Source organism: Phycodurus eques, chromosome 3 (assembly GCF_024500275.1).
Source record: "Phycodurus eques isolate BA_2022a chromosome 3, UOR_Pequ_1.1, whole genome shotgun sequence".
Lineage (NCBI taxonomy): Eukaryota > Metazoa > Chordata > Actinopteri > Syngnathiformes > Syngnathidae > Phycodurus > Phycodurus eques.
Genome location: NC_084527.1, coordinates 25930309 through 25947055, shown reverse-complemented (window position 1 = coordinate 25947055; position 16747 = coordinate 25930309). Strand labels below are relative to the sequence as shown.

At 42.9% G+C, this 16747-nt stretch overlaps 1 protein-coding gene across 11 annotated transcripts in view; it reads right to left on the bottom strand.

Moving 5' to 3' along the window:
* Nucleotides 1–16747, bottom strand: part of LOC133400345 (citron Rho-interacting kinase) — a 50172-nt gene that overhangs the window by 1676 nt on the left and 31749 nt on the right. For 2 of the 11 annotated variants that reach the window (XM_061672870.1, XM_061672878.1), the window contains 23 exons: nucleotides 16356–16491; nucleotides 16170–16274; nucleotides 15838–15978; nucleotides 14500–14619; nucleotides 13183–13414; nucleotides 12821–12979; nucleotides 12661–12684; nucleotides 11685–11936; nucleotides 11095–11275; nucleotides 10721–10809; nucleotides 10538–10642; nucleotides 10256–10425; nucleotides 9864–9908; nucleotides 8408–8488; nucleotides 8180–8315; nucleotides 7946–8085; nucleotides 7771–7863; nucleotides 7218–7326; nucleotides 6260–6388; nucleotides 5678–5758; nucleotides 5524–5602; nucleotides 5275–5448; nucleotides 1181–1469 (listed from right to left, as the gene is read on the bottom strand). In XM_061672870.1, coding sequence (XP_061528854.1) covers nucleotides 1181–1469; nucleotides 5275–5448; nucleotides 5524–5602; nucleotides 5678–5758; nucleotides 6260–6388; nucleotides 7218–7326; nucleotides 7771–7863; nucleotides 7946–8085; nucleotides 8180–8315; nucleotides 8408–8488; nucleotides 9864–9908; nucleotides 10256–10425; nucleotides 10538–10642; nucleotides 10721–10809; nucleotides 11095–11275; nucleotides 11685–11936; nucleotides 12661–12684; nucleotides 12821–12979; nucleotides 13183–13414; nucleotides 14500–14619; nucleotides 15838–15978; nucleotides 16170–16274; nucleotides 16356–16491 — 3070 coding nt within the window. The remainder of the gene's footprint in view (nucleotides 1–1180; nucleotides 1470–5274; nucleotides 5449–5523; nucleotides 5603–5677; nucleotides 5759–6259; nucleotides 6389–7217; nucleotides 7327–7770; nucleotides 7864–7945; nucleotides 8086–8179; nucleotides 8316–8407; nucleotides 8489–9863; nucleotides 9909–10255; nucleotides 10426–10537; nucleotides 10643–10720; nucleotides 10810–11094; nucleotides 11276–11684; nucleotides 11937–12660; nucleotides 12685–12820; nucleotides 12980–13182; nucleotides 13415–14499; nucleotides 14620–15837; nucleotides 15979–16169; nucleotides 16275–16355; nucleotides 16492–16747) is intronic. The other 9 variants (XM_061672873.1, XM_061672871.1, XM_061672874.1 and 6 more) reach the window with 9 other exon arrangements.

Here is a 16747-nt window from a genome sequence, read left to right as displayed (position 1 = left end):
CATATCTTTTTACAATTTAGTTGTGCCTCAGTATCGATGGGATCGCAGAGAAACGGACAAGCATCCTTCAGGTGGGAGGAAGCCAGCAGAAAGTCAGGATTTAGCATACCAAACCTGCTTGCAAGCAGTCTGTTACCACGGTAGCTGAGTCAGAATTTCCCAAATGGATTGATCAGGCTTTCCCTCATCTCAGGGTCAACTTCCTCTGAGTTTTCACATAACCTGCTTGCAGGAATACCCTTCTTGTGTTGTAACTCAACCAGAGTTTGACAGTTTGGTTATTTAGTTGTGTGCCTAAAACTGAGTGGAGCAGTTTAATGCAAGAGTTTGACATTTTGCTTTGCTCACCCCACTTCTGACATATTGGCATGCCATGCATTTAGTGGCGCATGTGGCATTATGTTTATTTGGCGTTAGGATTATGAAGGGCTCCTTGGAAAAAAATAACAACAAAAAAAAAGCTAAAAAGTTTGAGAACCCCAGAGTGCCATTATCAAACGTTTGCTACAACAAATATCGGAAGTTCCAATAGTTACATGTTTATTAATCGGTCAATATTTGTGTTCTGTGTAATGGAGTCTATATTATTTGACCTCATTAGTCTGAAATGTTTACATACATAAATGCAGTGCTGTGCCACCATTGTGGTTTTAGTAATTCTACTTAATAACAACACAAACGATCAGTACAGACCTTCGGTAGCACCTATTGATGCCACAGTGTCTCAAACGGTGAAAGTAAATTCCTGTAAAAGTGTGTAATGCAACTCCTCGGTCTGTGCTAGTTTTTACCGTTTTACTGTGTCAATATGACTGCAGTGGAAAAAGATAATTATGACAACAGAGCTAGTGGTGGTTCTATGTTTGTAAGGATCATCTAACTAACAGATCAACTAACTAAGTAAAAATCTAAACCACCAAAATACCGCGTTGTTGACAAGTTGTGAAAAATATAGTGCAGTTTTGTTTTTAGTTAGATGTAGATGAAGTGCTGCAATCGAATTCAGTCTTAGTGAAAATCAATTGATGATCTGTATTATTTTTGCTTTTCTTCTTGCCTGGCTAGTTTGAAAGCCTTGTTGTGTATTCACACAGAAGCGATATGTGCTGGTGTAAATGATCAAGCAATAAGAACATGCATGTTACACAGACATTAACAGACGTGACCATGGCAACAGTACCTTGTTAACAGGGGCCAGCTGCGTCCGCACAGAACCAGCCGCGAGTCGGTTGCTGTCCCCGAACCGTCCAGGAGATCTCTCCCTGCGGCTGTCCAGCACCCTACCGGGTGACTTCTCCCTGTCCAAGGGGCGGGCCGGAGACTTGTCCCGCCGGAACTCGGTGCGTCCCTCTCGATAGCGGTGAGGGGTGCTCGGCTCTCGATGCAGACCGTCGTGACTGCCGGGGCCCGAGGTCAAGCGCTTGGTGATGTGCTCCGAGTAGGTGGGAGGGCCTCGCTTGCTGGGACTCCTGGAGAACCACAGCAAAGGCCAAAGGTTATTCTCAACTCATTTAGTTGACGGGGTCTAAAATACGGGTCACTGATGGTGTAGTGGTACACTCGCCTGACTTTGGAGCGGGCAGCGTGGGTTCAGATCCCACTCAGTGACGGTGTGAATGTGAGTGCGAATGGTTGTCCGTGTCTATATATGCCCTGCGACTGACTGGCGACCAGTCCAGGGTGTAGTCCGCCTTTCGCCCAAAGTCAGCTGGGATAGGCTCCAGCGCCCCGCGACCCGAACCAGGATAAGCGGTGTTGAAAATGGATGGAGGGATGGTTAAAAATACTGTGTCCATTGAGAATTTAAAAAAAATGGTCAATGAAGTGAGGGCCTTTGTTCATTGACACAGTTTTTATATTTGATCCACTTTTATAAAAGCAGTTATGGTTCTCCTCAGTTTGTGCTCAATGCAGACTATTCTCATTCATCCAGGTCGTTTCATTCTCTGTCATGGCGTCGACTCGATCACAAGTGGGACTGTTCTGGTTGTCTTCGAAGACATTTCTCCTCCCATCCAAGCACGCTTCATCAGTCCATGCACGAAGCTCGACAGGACAGCTCTCGCCTGATATCAGTTAAGTGTCAAATTTCTTGCTTTACTCATAAGTTGCTTAATAACGCGCACTGAGATGCACATTACAAATGAAATTGTGACTGTTTATTTTTAAAGATTACATACTTATTACGTTTTTAAAGGCTAGTTTTCAAAAGGTGAAAGTTGTAGTTTGTTTCGACTTTTCAAAAGTTGCCACGTTCCCCGTTGGGATCCCACAGTCAGAGCAGTTAACAAAGCAGTTGAGTTTTACTTACAAGTTTTACTTTTGGGCAGCAGATGGCACTGTTAGTCAGTCAAAAGCAAGCGTGACGTTTGTAATTAGTTAGTGCTAGTTTCAAATTCAGTTCAATAAAACAGAAAATTACTTATTAATTGCTTATATGCAAATAATTGGGTCTACGGCGTGCCTGTCCTCCCATCAAGTGTGGAATTAAAGAATAAAGTCAATCTTTTGTTAAAGGGACTGAATATAAAAATAATCCATCCATCCATTTTCTGTAGTGTCTTGTAAATTTGACACACCATAGTGAAGTGTTTTTAACAAGCCTACCAAATTTCAATGACAAAAAAAAAAGATTCACATTGTACATAAAATAAGCCTCTATAATCATAAAAGAGGGCAGGCAGATGTCATGAGATGACCATCCCAAATGTATCACATTTGTATGAATAAAAACAAAAATGTTTATTATGGTTAGGTTTAGGGCTAGGGTTGGCGCTTAAGGCAGTTTCAGATCGGTTAAGGTTAGGATTAGGGTAGGGTTAGTGGGAAACATATTAACACCGCCACACTAAAGTCATTCATTCACCTTCCGTACTGCTTATCCTCACGGGGGTCGTGGGCGTGCTGGAGCCTATCCCAGCTACCTTTGGGCGAGAGGTGGGGGAACCCCCTGAACTGGTCGGCAGCCAATTGCAGGGCACATACAAACAAACAATCATTCACACCTATGGGCAATTTAGAGTCTACACTTAAGTCACATACTTCTTTTCCCTTTCTGGAAGCAGTAGGGCGTGTTCTACAGGGATACAGCAGACAATCATAGTCTCCTTGAACCAGTAATATTGGAGCAGGGCGTGTCCTCCCTAGAAACTATGTGAGAATCCTAATAATGCGTCTCTGTTATGTGCACCAACACAGCAACAACAGAGTGAGGAGCTGACGTAGGCCTATTGGACGAACCAGCAGCAGTTGAGCAAGCTTGTTAGCTCGCTAGCTGACTAGCTCATTAGCTCACAGGCTAGCGAATGTAATAAACAGTTACCCTTCCATGAAGTGTTTTTGTTGCGGTGCCCCACACGTGGGGCAAGGAGTGGGGGATGGCATATTAGACACCCCCAATACTGGTCTGTGAGGTCCACTAGCTGCTACTAGCTACATAGCTAATATCAGCTAGCATGCTTGCTCACAACAGAGACACTGTAGCTATTATTACGAATGCACTGAACAGCCACAGTGGACGATCGGTCTTATATAATACCGTAATTTCTCTTATATAATGCAATTTTTTTTCCCCCAGAAAATTGTCAAATGTCAATAGTGGGCATTATACATCGGTATAAGGGAAAATGAAAATTTATAAATGTATGCTGCCATCTAGAGGTTCTGAAAAAGCTGTACACTTTCATTCCAATATGCCACCGCCACCTAGAGGTTATAGAAAAGGTGTACATTTTCATTCTAGTATGCTACCGCCACCTAGAGGTTATGAAAAAGGTGTAGCCTACACTCTCATTCCAATATGACAGGGGTACATATGACTGCATATATGTACAGTTGTGCTCATAAGTTTACGTACCCTGGGAGAATTTGTGAAATATTATTATTATTTTTTTTTAATATGACTGAACAACAACCATCATTAATCTCTTTATGGTTATGTTTTGTTCGATGATAATGCTTTTCTGAAATGCTTGACAGTTTAATTTGAATCCCATTAAAATAAAATTAAATGTGTTTCGCCTGGTCCTCCGTGTTTTCTTTAAAGAATTGTACACGTCTTTCAAATTCTGCCTGGGTAAATTAAACATATGAGCAGAACTGTCTTTTCTCATTTACTAAATAAAAGTAGGGCTGTGAATTTCAAAATAAGAGCAGGTAAATAAAAAGAAAGTATTACTTGTTCAAATAAAGTGCTTAACTTCAGAATAATTCCTTGATGAAACAAAAAAATACAGATAATACTTTATTTTGTAATCTTATGGGTAGAAGCAAAATCATGCATTGTTAAATCCAGAATTTTGAGGTCAACTTTGGGGGAGCGTATTATACATGGGTGCGCATTATAAACGTGACATTACGATACATCCCAGCCTGTATATTTCATTGGGCTAGTTTTTAGCCCCGCCAAAAAAAATCCAGACAATTGTGGTGATGATGTAATGAACTGAAAGAAGGAAGAAGGTCAGACATGCAGTGGAAATGTGGGCAGTGGGGCGAAATAGTTTTTTGACCTTTCCTCGTTCTCTGTTCATTTATCTGGATTTTGCTGTGCTTTAATTCCATCATTTGACAGTGGAAACCCTATTGGAAGTGGAAACAATTTTACTTTGTGTTTGTTTTTGAAGTCAAGTAAACCGTTTTTCTTTGAACAAAAGACCTGCGTCAGCGGATTACGTGTTGGCAAGTGAACTCAAGGAAGAATGTGTCAAGCTTAGCCCCATTAAGGAAACTACAAACTGTTCAACGCTATAGCTCAACTATTCAGTACTAAATTGCTCTTAAGGCCTCTTTATACTCATGCGCTCGCGCGGCCGACAACGCCCGCATTGCATCACGTGACCGACGCATTGGCCCGCGCGGCCCCTCTGCGTCACTTGACGCGCACACGGCAAAAATTGTTGCTGCGCGTACAATGCCGCGGAGAACATCTCTTTGTGATTGGTCCGTTTTAGTCACATGCTGGTTCTTGCACTTCCACACCACCGTACATAATTTATAAGCACTACAAAATCCTGTGCCACTTTCAGGCAACAGCCAGAGTCCGGGTGTGGTTAAATTAGTCCGGGGTGGCATTGTCCAGCATTTGTCATGCGCAAGAAAAGGCCTTCCGCTTAAACAGTTTAATTTCAGCTAGACAAAAAACAGTTTGTTAAGTGGACTATAATTCTTGATCTTTGGGGTATTTTGGCAAAAGGATGTCACACACAAGTGAGTAGTGTACATCGTGACTTGTCTCATTTCAAGCGTGCCAGAGCAACATTTGGAGGAGCTGACCCTCTGCTGGAGCCGGTCCTCTGTAGCTCTCCTGACTCTCGGATCAGACTGCCCTTACAGCAGATGACTCGTAGTTTGTTCTGGTAGGACGAAGCCAGATAAATGGCTCCGGAGGAGATGGCCGGGCCCAGATAGCGAGGGCTGGGGATGTCCAGGTGGGCCAGCACTGAAGGTCTGGGGACACGACAATGGGTGAAATGAAAGTCCGACAAGTCATTTAAATGCCATCAAGTAGCCAGTGAGGCTCACCCCAAAGCAGCGTGGCCCTGAACCTCGATGACGTCCAGTGAGTTGAAGTAGGTGACAAACAGGTAGGGCTCTCTGTAGGCTGCTCAACAGAACACGCACAATTGAAGTTATTACAATAGATTCTAATAATAATGTGGGTTCATCGTGTATTCACCAAAGGACAAAGGCAGGCGACTCCACTTGATGTCGTCCGTGCGGCTCCTCCGTCCATACGTGTCCACGAACAGAGCAAACTCTGCCAGACAAAGAATGCCGGAATTTCAACTAACAAGTGGAGTTATGAACAGGGTCAAATCCCCCCCCCCCCCCCCCCCCCCAAAAAAAAGGCATTGGATTCATAACATGCATGATTTATAATTACACTGATAGCGATTGAAGTGTGCTGTGACTTCATTATTCAACTTTCCTGATTTCCGGATTATTTGTAGTTGTTCTATTTACTTCTATTGTGCAAGTGTCAGTTATCATTCATTGCTGGCAAGAGGGGTGATTACATTACAGTAACTGAAAGTTCTAAAGATGTTTGAAAAGCATATAATCTTTACTGACTGGACACAACACTATAGCAACAAGTATAATTAGATTTATTGGTAGCGAAAGCCAGACCTCCGCTATTTTCTATTTTCTGAGAGGAGGTTCAGTGTCCGTCTCACATTTTGAACTCGCCCGATTTATGAATGTTTACGTTCCCGCTGGACCGCGAGGCTTTCTGTTGCGCAGGACTGTGCGCACCCACCATGGAAACACAGCAGATACTCCTCCTTCTGCACGCTGCTGGCCACCTGCATGATGGCGATGGGGAAGCTGTGGGATGAGGCAGCAAACACCGCCGAGGCCAGCGACATGTCATTCTTATCCAGGAACTCTGCGGCAGACCAGACACAGGACATGGTATCTACTTGTCTCTGTTTCGCAGTTACATATTATTTTATAAAGATACGTACACAGAGAGTAATCAAATTCTAATTGGGTAGATTTACCTTGTGATTAATTAATATAGTCCTCGGTGACCAACACACCAAAACAAATCCCAATTAAGAAAAGTACATATCAAATATACGGGTAGCACGGAGGTACCGTGGTTTTGAATCTTGGCTCAGACCCTTTCCGTGCAGTGTAGCTTGGATTGGCTGGTCGCCTTGGCAACGGCAGAGTAGCAAAAAGACTGCTCTGTTTCAACTCACATTTTGACATTAAAGGCCATCAACCAATAAACTTTGTTTGCTCCGCCATCCACGCCACTCCCAAAGAAACACGACTGGTAACCCAACCGCTGAGATGAGGGCGCAGGAAGCCCACATTCAAAGGACAGTAAAAGACTACAATTTAAACATGACTGATTGATATCTTTTTCTTTTATTCTTAGGTATGTTTAATCACCTAGTATATCATCAGCGGACACACACACGCACAGTCGCTCCCATATTACATTGATCAATGTTTGAGGTGGTCTTGGTTCATGGTTTCTCTGGTATCATATCAATCCTTAATTGTGTTATGAAACAGGAGTCGTTGCATTAAACTATGTGACGTTTAGATTTGACATGAAGGCGACGTTGCAGAGGGAATCGATCTTGTAAAGCCATGTTGGAAAAACTGATCCTAGAGAGGATTAGCGGTATAGAAAATGGATGGTTGGATGGTTTTATTTGTAATTTGCAGACATGTGAAGAAGAGATTACTGATGACCACACCTTCAAGTACAAATTGCTTCATCTCAAGCTCATAGAATTTGTTGGTGCCAAGGATAATGCTGTAGCTCGTCAGGTGGATGCAGCTGCAAGGCTCCATAGTTTCAATCTCCTGTGAAGTGACAATGATTTTTTTGGGGGTTTAAATTTCACCATTTTACAGTTGCACTATGGGAGCGATATTGCAGAGCTCCTCCAAAACATTTGTCATCACCAAAAAGGACGGGGTGGAAAGTTACAGTTGAGGTGGTGAAATTTCATTCAGATGCAGAACTATCTTCTGGATTCAACGGATCAGCACAACAAAATACAACCTATTTTCCTTTGATTTGTGATATACCCATGTGATATTAATAGCAATCAGATCCAGAATAACATTAACAGTCCCACATTTTCCATTTTTCCAATAATTAGGAAAATACTTTTCTTTCTATTACAATATTGGCGGTGCAATGGAACATGATACGTAACAGTAACAGTTTAGCCGTGAGTCGATAATGACATGAATCCAGAGTGCAGTGCGAATACGGAAGCAAGGGATCGTACAGTATACTACCTTACGAATGCAGTATTTGCTGAGATTGTCATTGTAGCGTAGAATGGTGATCTTGTTCGGCATTGCAGCACAAATACAGGACCCGTTGTCTATCTGTGAAGACGTACAGCATATAGTCAGCCTGTCCAGTCGCGTTTCTCCAAGTTACGCACTCATTATTAGAAAGAAGACGTACTCTGCCGGCAGCAAACAGATGGCATCCTTTGACCGTCTCAAATATGTACGGAGCCAGCTCGGACTGGCTGGGCAGGTGGCACTGGGCCAAACACTGCTTCACTCTCTTGATCTCCACCAGGCACAATGCCCTCTCGTCCCCTGCAGCGCACATATATCGTAGGTGTCACGCGCCGACGTTCGGTCTGCGCCGTTCACTCGTCCACACAGCTGTTCACAAAGGCCCGGTTCTCACCAACAATCATCAGGAGTTTGTCCATCTCCTTGATGATGTGGATCTGGAAGACTGATCCCAGGCCAGGAATGTGAGTCAGGGAGTTCTTGATTACGTTGAGGGCATACAGACCTTCCTCCGATCCCACCAGAACTATCTGAAACCACAGCAAGGAGCATGCCATCACCGTGCAGAGTTTTAATCCACAAAATGTGACCGTATATTCGGAATGTCAGACGATTATGCTACCTGATCTGTAAGTGGAAGGGTGCAGTTGATATCGAGCCTGTCATCTCCTTCCAGCTTCAAGAGAGAGTTTCCCAGGAGCTTCTAAAAGCAAGAAGACATTGACAGTCAACAGGTTCACTCGCTCAACGTGAGCTCAGGGCGACCCAACAGAGGAGCACAACGGCGAGAGCACGACGCCTCCCGGACCGTGGACAGGTCAAAGGTCACATGCAGGTTTTCCTGCGTAGAACTATACTGGCTACGACACACCTGCACAATGTGAGAGTTACATCAAAAAGGCCTTTACAGACACAAAAATGCTCAGTTTTCCCGTTTTCCACTCTAAAGGGTTCAAGGTTTCAGGTCAAGTATCTTTAGTAGCCCAGAGGTCAGTTGGATAGACAACCAGCAGTGAAACAAATACTGTATCTCCATCACATCAATCAGAGAAAGGATTGGAGTGAAGTTTTTTAACAGGGTGATAGCAGTATGTGTAAATGACACTTTTGAGACCATTTCTTTGGTATGGTGGCAGGTTGTATTAAATATACTGTATATGTGAATATAAACAAAAAGTGACAAGAGCTCCGCAAAGTAGCGACTATCATTTTTTTGGATGATTCATACTCATTCTAAAGCTGTATGAACCTCCCCAGACTCTTAATAATCTTCCCCACACTCCTATTTACCTCTACCACACTCTTATACTATTACTATACTATATAGTATACTAATATATTCTCTACTACTACTGTAATACTATTTCTATACTCTGAAATGCCTTTTAAACTCGTAAACATACAGTAATTCACAGTAGTGCTGTACACTATGTACATTTTATTTCTTGTAATATGTGTTTCAAAGAATGTTTTTGTTGTTTGTTTGTTTGTTTTTAGATTTTATTTTTTTTTTAAATGTTTTGGGCTAGTAAGCGTTTTTTTGACCACAAAAAACATGTGCGATATGGCAAATTACATGCAATAAATCCGCAGTAAGTGAGGCACCATATACGGAGGGAACACTGTTCATCACGTGCAACTCAGAGCTCCTAAGAACTCACTGTAACAAAATGGCACCAACAGCATGCAACAGGAGCGTGTAGGGAGTGACAATAGGGTGACCTCTCAACTCTGGTGCAATTTTGATTTCTTTTTGAAATTATATATATATATATATATATATATATTTTTGTTTTTTTGTTTTTTTTGCATTGCTCATGATGTGGCTTTCACAAGAGATGACAGTACTGCAGTCAGAGGACAGTGAGCGTGAGGGGAGATCTCAGCAGGGAAGGGGGCAGCGTTGGTGGGAGTGGGGGTGGGTTAGCCAACAACCAAATGAGGCCGGTGCATCACTGGGCTCATACAGTAAAGGAAAGGAAATGAATGTCAGAAAGTCTTGTGTCTGCATTTAAAAAAAAAAAAAAAAAAAACATTTTATTATTATTATTATTTATTTTTTTTTTTTTTTTTTTTACCTGGACCAGAGGAGATAGAACCATTTGTCTTTTGGACACAGCAGCCTATGTGTGCAAAGATATTCAATGAAATGGGCAAAATGGAACAAATTAACAAAACATGCCCATATAGCGGACATATAATGAGGCGTGATGGAAACGCAACAAACAAACAGACAAACAAAGAAAGAGTGAGGGAGAGAGAGATGGAGAGACGAAAAAGAAGATGACAATTAACGACATAGAAAAGTGAAACTGGAGGTCATCCATTAAAATACTGGCAATAAGACAAAACATTAAAAACGAGATAGTAAATTCAGTGCTCGTGAATGAACTTCACTTATCAATCACATCCAGAAAAGACACTGCTATCGGCTTTATGGGTAAGGTCAGCAGAGCCCAGAGATACTCACTGCGTCAGCCTCAGCCTTTTCGCGAGAGACTCGCCCCCCGGCGACGACGGATTCCATGACAGCCACCCAGCGCTGCTTGTCTGGGAAACTGGGAGCCATGAAGTAAATGGACTGTCCAGGCCAGCAAGGGGGGTGGCAACGGGACTCCAGCTTCAGCACGTATGGAACATCTGATACGGGAAGGTGGCAATTATGTTTGTAATCTTCATTCGATCCAACACGAATAACTGACTTGTTATATAAATGTCGTGGGTGTTATTTACGTGACGCGTTACATCATACCGGATTTGGCTGTGTTGGGTATCTCGGTGGCCCCGACCGCTCCGTGAACCTCGACTTCTCCATCAGACATGCACAAGTCAAACTCCTCCAGTGGCTTAACCGAATCTGAGTTAAGACACAAGGTGCCAGACTCAAGCACAATGAAAGAAAGTCATCAGTTCGGTAAGTGAACACTTAGGCAACCTTCTCTGGGTTCTATCTCGTAGATGGACACTTTCGTCCCATCCAGGACCATGTATTTCCTCTCCCAGCCTTGGCCTCGCTTTCCATTCCTGTAAAAGCATTAGGACAAAGCTTTCATGATAAAACAGGGCACTGGGGTTTTTCTCACATATGTACCGGATGACTGGCATTTATTTGTCAACCTTCCAGCGTGAGACAAAAATCTTCATCAAGGTACTATTGGTCAGTATATGACTGCAACATTTGGACTAGCTTTAAATGTTATCTTTAAGAAACAGAAAAATGGAAATGTTCTTAGTAAAAGGTGACATGGAAGCGTTTCTATTAGTCAGGTGTATCCATTCATTTGTTCCCTTTCCCTTTTTATCCAGCACCTGGGCTGCTTCATCCATCCCTCCAGGTGCAAGTGTCCACTGGCGTCTTTGAGCGGCTGGCCTGAAGGGTTGCCTTTCTCCCGACACAAGCCCTCGGACAGATGCAGAGAGCAGTCGCTCGACATGCCGCACGTCGCTGGAAGGCACGGGGAGCATTTTGGATGGCACAGGGCGTGACATTCTGAGGGAGGGAAAAGATCAGGCTTCAACCCCAAACAAATTCAATAAACTTATTACGGTAAACTACAAACCGTGAAAATATCTGGGGAAAAAAAAAAATGCAATTATTAGTAGGTTCGATGACTTTTAACTGCCCCTCGCCCAATACTTGCCACATTCGTTTTGGATCATTTTCTTCTTTTTGCGTTTTCTATCGAAGGCACTCAGCGACAATTATCCGGATTATTGAAAGGTTAATATAGTGTTCCCGAAACAACAGATGTCATGATGGCGTAAGACCTTTGCGCAGTACTTCGTTGCCCATTGTAACACTCAATAAGCACGGGTCTTTTTGAGCGTTTGAATAGAGACTCCTCCCGGACAAACAAATACCGATCAAGTGATCGAAAACTATCGATAGGGGCACTCACCGAGACAGGTGGCGGCTTGTCGACCAAAGTGCACTGTGTCCAAGCACACGGTACACTTGGCGGCGCGCATGTTGAGTCCCACTGTGAAGCGGTGGGCGGTGTGGTGGTGCACCCTCTCTCTTTCTCTTTCCCGCTGACTGTCTTTCATTCGCCGGCTATATTCTGAATACAACCAGGGCAGGGTCACAGTGAGGGCAGGCTGCTTCATTCCGTCTGATTCTGTTACACCCTCAATGCCCCATGCCATATCAACTATGGAGTCAGTTCAACAACAAACAAACAAACACAAAAAAGTGGTTTTTAAAAGATGCTTAGGTCCCGAGCAGCTAAAAACTGAAACTAAAGAAGTAAAAGACTTAATTAATCCCTTTGCTAGTGGCCGTTAGCTGATGCATTTAAAGGCATTATGCAGTCCATATTAAGATTGCATTGGAGTTTGTTTACCTTCGTCGGCACATTTCACAGCAGCTTCTATTCTTTCCTCGTACTTTTGCATTACCTCAACGTCGTTTCTCTTCATTTCTGAATCTTGTGTTCTTGTATTTGCAACAACATTAAGCCAGCAACATCTTGAGCGATGCAACTTTGACTTAATTAATCAGTATGCTGCCCAATAATGTGACTGAATAATACCTTTAGATTGGGATTCATTATGTTATACAAAGTTTTGTGCATTGGAGTGTTTATCAACCGGTTTGTTCTGGTATACGATGTGAAGTGGAATTGTAATGGGTTGATAAACACTGTGGAGTTCTGCAAATCTGACAGGCTATAAGCTTCAGCAACCAAGAAAAAAAATGATTCGGATTTCGAAAGCTGTGCACTGCAAAGCTGAAAATGTACTTTTGACCTGCTGTGATGTGCTACTTTGTAGACATGCACAACTTTTAAAAATCTGTCCTTTTGAGGAATGGGTGGGGCAAAAGGAGAAAAGGGAGAAGAGACCAAATGGGAACCATGAGTTTGGGAAACTTACTTTCAAAAGTGACCCTCCTTCTCTCTGAAAGGTGTGTGAAAGAAAAAGGGCAGTAAGAGAAAATCCTTTTGTGTGTTGAGGTAAGGGCCGGTATATTTCGAATATGCTGTTGTCCATTATTTGGCTTCTTGAATGAAGATGACATCATCCCCTCACTCACCCTCAGGCGTGGCAACCTCCTTCCTGCGCCCCGAGTTGGAAGGTACCAGGCTCGGTGGGACTTGCTGGTGGTCAGGAGACTTCACCATGGCAGACATCATCATCTGTTGTCGTGCTGTTGCTGGGTTTGTGGAGCTGTTATGATCTTTATATTGGAGTGCTGGGATGGAAATCATTTCTTGGTCATAACATTGCCAATAAATGTGGAGCGAAAAATTTAACTGGCCTCTTTGCTCTTGTACACATGAACATAATAATTTCAGTCTCAGTTGCTACAGCAACAATGTGAGGGAGAAAGATGACCTACACGTCTAATGGACTTTTTGTGCTTTTGCAAAACAGGAGAATATGAACCGTTCTCACCTTCCTCTCTCAGAGACCGCAGTTCTGCTCTCATTTTCTGAAGAGCATCCTCAAGCTCAGAGGAGCGTGTTCGCTCTTTGTCCAGCGCTACCTTCATGTCACTGTACTGCAGGGGAACTGGCTGGATGGAGGACACAGGGGAGACCTGGCCCTGACTCTGTCCCTGTCCCTGGGCCTGCGCCTGAGCAGCCATGGCAGCCAACAGGTCCTCGCGCCGACGCCCAAAAAGACCCTGGACGATATGCACAGCATGTAACACGAGACCAGAGAGTGCAGGCGCAGCTTCGGTCCAAGCCTTTGATTAAGTTATTATGAATAGATGAGAGGTTAGCGGGAATTTTAATGACAATTTATGCATGAACTGCCCCCGGATTTCACCTTTGGAATCAAGTAATTAGCAGTTCTTGGCAAATTCATTTAAAAGATTTTCTTGAACACACAATCAGACCTAAAAGATAAGTTGGGAGCGCCGGAATAAAGAATTCTATTCAATCAGTTGATTCATCCATCCATCCATTTTCTGAGCCGCTTTTCCTCACTAGGGTCGCGGGCATGCTGGAGCCTATCCCAGCTGTCATCGGGCAGGAGGCGGGGTCCACCCTGAACTGGTTGCCAGCCAATCGCAGGGCACATAGAAACAAACAACCATTCCCACTCACAGTCATGCCTACGGGCAATTTAGAGTCTCCAATAAATGCATGTTTTTGGGATGTGGGAGGAAACCGGAGTGCCCGGAGAAAACCCACGCAGGCACGGGGAGAACATGCAAACTCCACACAGGCGGGGCCGGGGATTGAACCCGGGTCCTCAGAACTGTCAGGCTGACGCTCTCACCAGTCGTCCACCGTGCCGCCGCAGTTGATTCAAATTCAATTAAAAAATAAGCAATGAGATTGTTCTTACCATCTAATCATTTTCTAAACAGATTAACTATTAAAGATAATTCACTACTAGTGATGCACTAACCCTTACTAACTAACTTTCCTTTGTCATTGTATATAGTACATTGTTTATTGTTTGTTGTAAGGTTAATTTTAAACACTACTAAATGTATACCAAGGTACCGAATGTGATACCGAGGAAGGTACCAAACCATGAGTTTGGACGGTACCATTCCATGTCTAGCCATTGCACATTTATGTGGTTTGACAGTTCTAAGAGGTCATCTGAGGGCAACCTAATAACATTGCCTGTGGTGAAAACAAGTTTGACACCCCTGCACCTAAAGGAGGACACTATGTTTCAAAAGAGGTCTTCTCCCAACATAAAATGCACACTTGTAAAAATAATTTCACTGAATATGTGATGTCATCGGACCTTTTTCTTCTTTGAACCTCCGTGGGCCTGGGCTTGAAGGAAGTCTATGAGCTTCGTTTGCTGGGTGATCGTCCCCTCCATTTTCACCTTCTCATGGGAGTAGACAGCCTGCAGGTGGAGCTAAGTGAACATCACTACTGCTGTGAATTTTTTTGGGGAAAGTTTCGTACAGACAAATAATGCAAACTGTGGGCGAGGACAAACAATGGAAGGTATAAGTGTGTGATGGCACAATGACACAACAGTCGAAGAGAAACCAGGCAACGATGTTTCAATGACCTGTGCTGTGGTCACAGCAGTAATACTGATAATAAAAACAATGGTAATTGTGGTGGCACATAAAAACGCTGTCTTTTAATTTTCTGTACTTCGTTTTTAAATGTATATTTGCTCTTCGTTTTTAAATTCTTTTAATCTTGCAAAGCACATTGAGTTACCTTGTGTCTGAAATACATTTGCCTTGCCTATATGCTTAGGAATTTCCTGTAAAAACAGCTGTATATTATTTTATTATATATATATATATATATATATATATTATTTTTATTGGCCACAACACTACCTGGAGGCAATGACTTACATTTCCAACCTAAATTGCAATTTGCAGCGTTTCTCATGGCTGCACTGCTTCCATTAAGTGTATTTGGATGTTGGAGTTTTTTTTTGTTTTGTTTTTTTTTGTCCAATCAGATTTCAGCTACTTTGTGTTGCCATGACAATTTAATCTGCCCAGCATCTTCAGAATCAGTCGGGCTCAGCGATAAGCAACTATTTGTATATTAGGGGACTGTTTCTTTAACCAATCAGGGACTGTTTCTTTAACCAATCAGATTTCAAAATCATCAGTTCTACACACATTAATACATTGAATAATCAGCATCTTTGGTGAGATGTATTTCATTTGAATTTTTAAAAAAAAACGGTTTTGCCATTTTATTTGCTAAGTATCGATTCTGCACTGCTCCACATTATATTCATGGCACAGTTGCTTGCTGTTACTTTAAAGTGTGTTCTTGTACAGTACTGATGGTTTCTATAATTGTAACGCAATAGTAGTGGTTTGAGTCCCCACTTAAGGCCCAGGTACCAAATGCATGGCCCGCCACTGCTTCATGTATACGCATTCATTTTGCAATCAAATCACTCATCTTTATTGGATACAAAATACATAGTAAGAAGGAAAAACAACTCCAAATGTTGGATATGGTTCAGCACATGTAGAAGCACCACCTTTCAGTCTAAGTCACTGAATGGTGACCACACAATCTAAGCCGAGGAAGATTTTGTGCTTCGTACTCTGCACATGAGCGTATGTATTGATATACTGTAGATATGCACCTGGATGTTCTCCAGTTGATATTCCAGGTCAGTTCTCTCCGTCTTTAGCAGGTCAGTCTGGTCCAGGGCTTCTTGCAGGCCCTGGGTCAGACGAAAGATATGTGCCTTCTGAGCATCCATCTGCTGCTGAAGCTTCTCTTGCTACAAAACAACAACAGAGGACAACATTTTCTGATTCCAATACTTTTAATAAAGTTTGATATTTACCACAAGGACTTACCACAAGGACTTGAAAAGACACCAACAGCATGCAGTTTGTTATATGTTATGGTAATATCTGAAGTATGTTATCAAAGATCTGTGATGATAATGTGTGAAAATACTGAATGGACCTCATCCAACAGCCGCTGTTTCAGATCCCTCTCACTCTCCAGCTTTTGCTGCAAACTATGCGCATTCATCTCCAACATGGTATGCTTCTTCTCCAAATCATTAAACTAAAGGACAGAAAACAGGCATTGCAACATGTTAACCACAGAGGGTGGTAAATACTTGTGCTTGAGTGCAGAATCACTTACAGTGTCTGCAAGGCTCTCAGCTTTGAGGTTCTGGTCTGTGAGAATCTGATGTAGCGCCAACATCTCGGCTTTGTGCTCCGTAACGGCCTGTTCCACAGCCTGATGAGACTCAGAGCTGCGCTGCTCAGCACGAAGTCTGAAGGACACGACACACGTTTTTCCATATGCGTTCATTTCATTCTTCCATAGAGAACAAAAAGCGCAAAGACGAGTTCACCATAAATGATCCATATAAAAGTTCAGAAACACAAATCAGGGTTGTGTGAGGATGGTTTAATTTGTGTAGCAAATTCCCCTTGCCTGACTTGCCCACATTATACTGTGCTGTATAAATCCAGAACAGCCGGAGATGATCCCTTAAGAGAATAAGCCTTTTGCATCCAGGGAGTGTA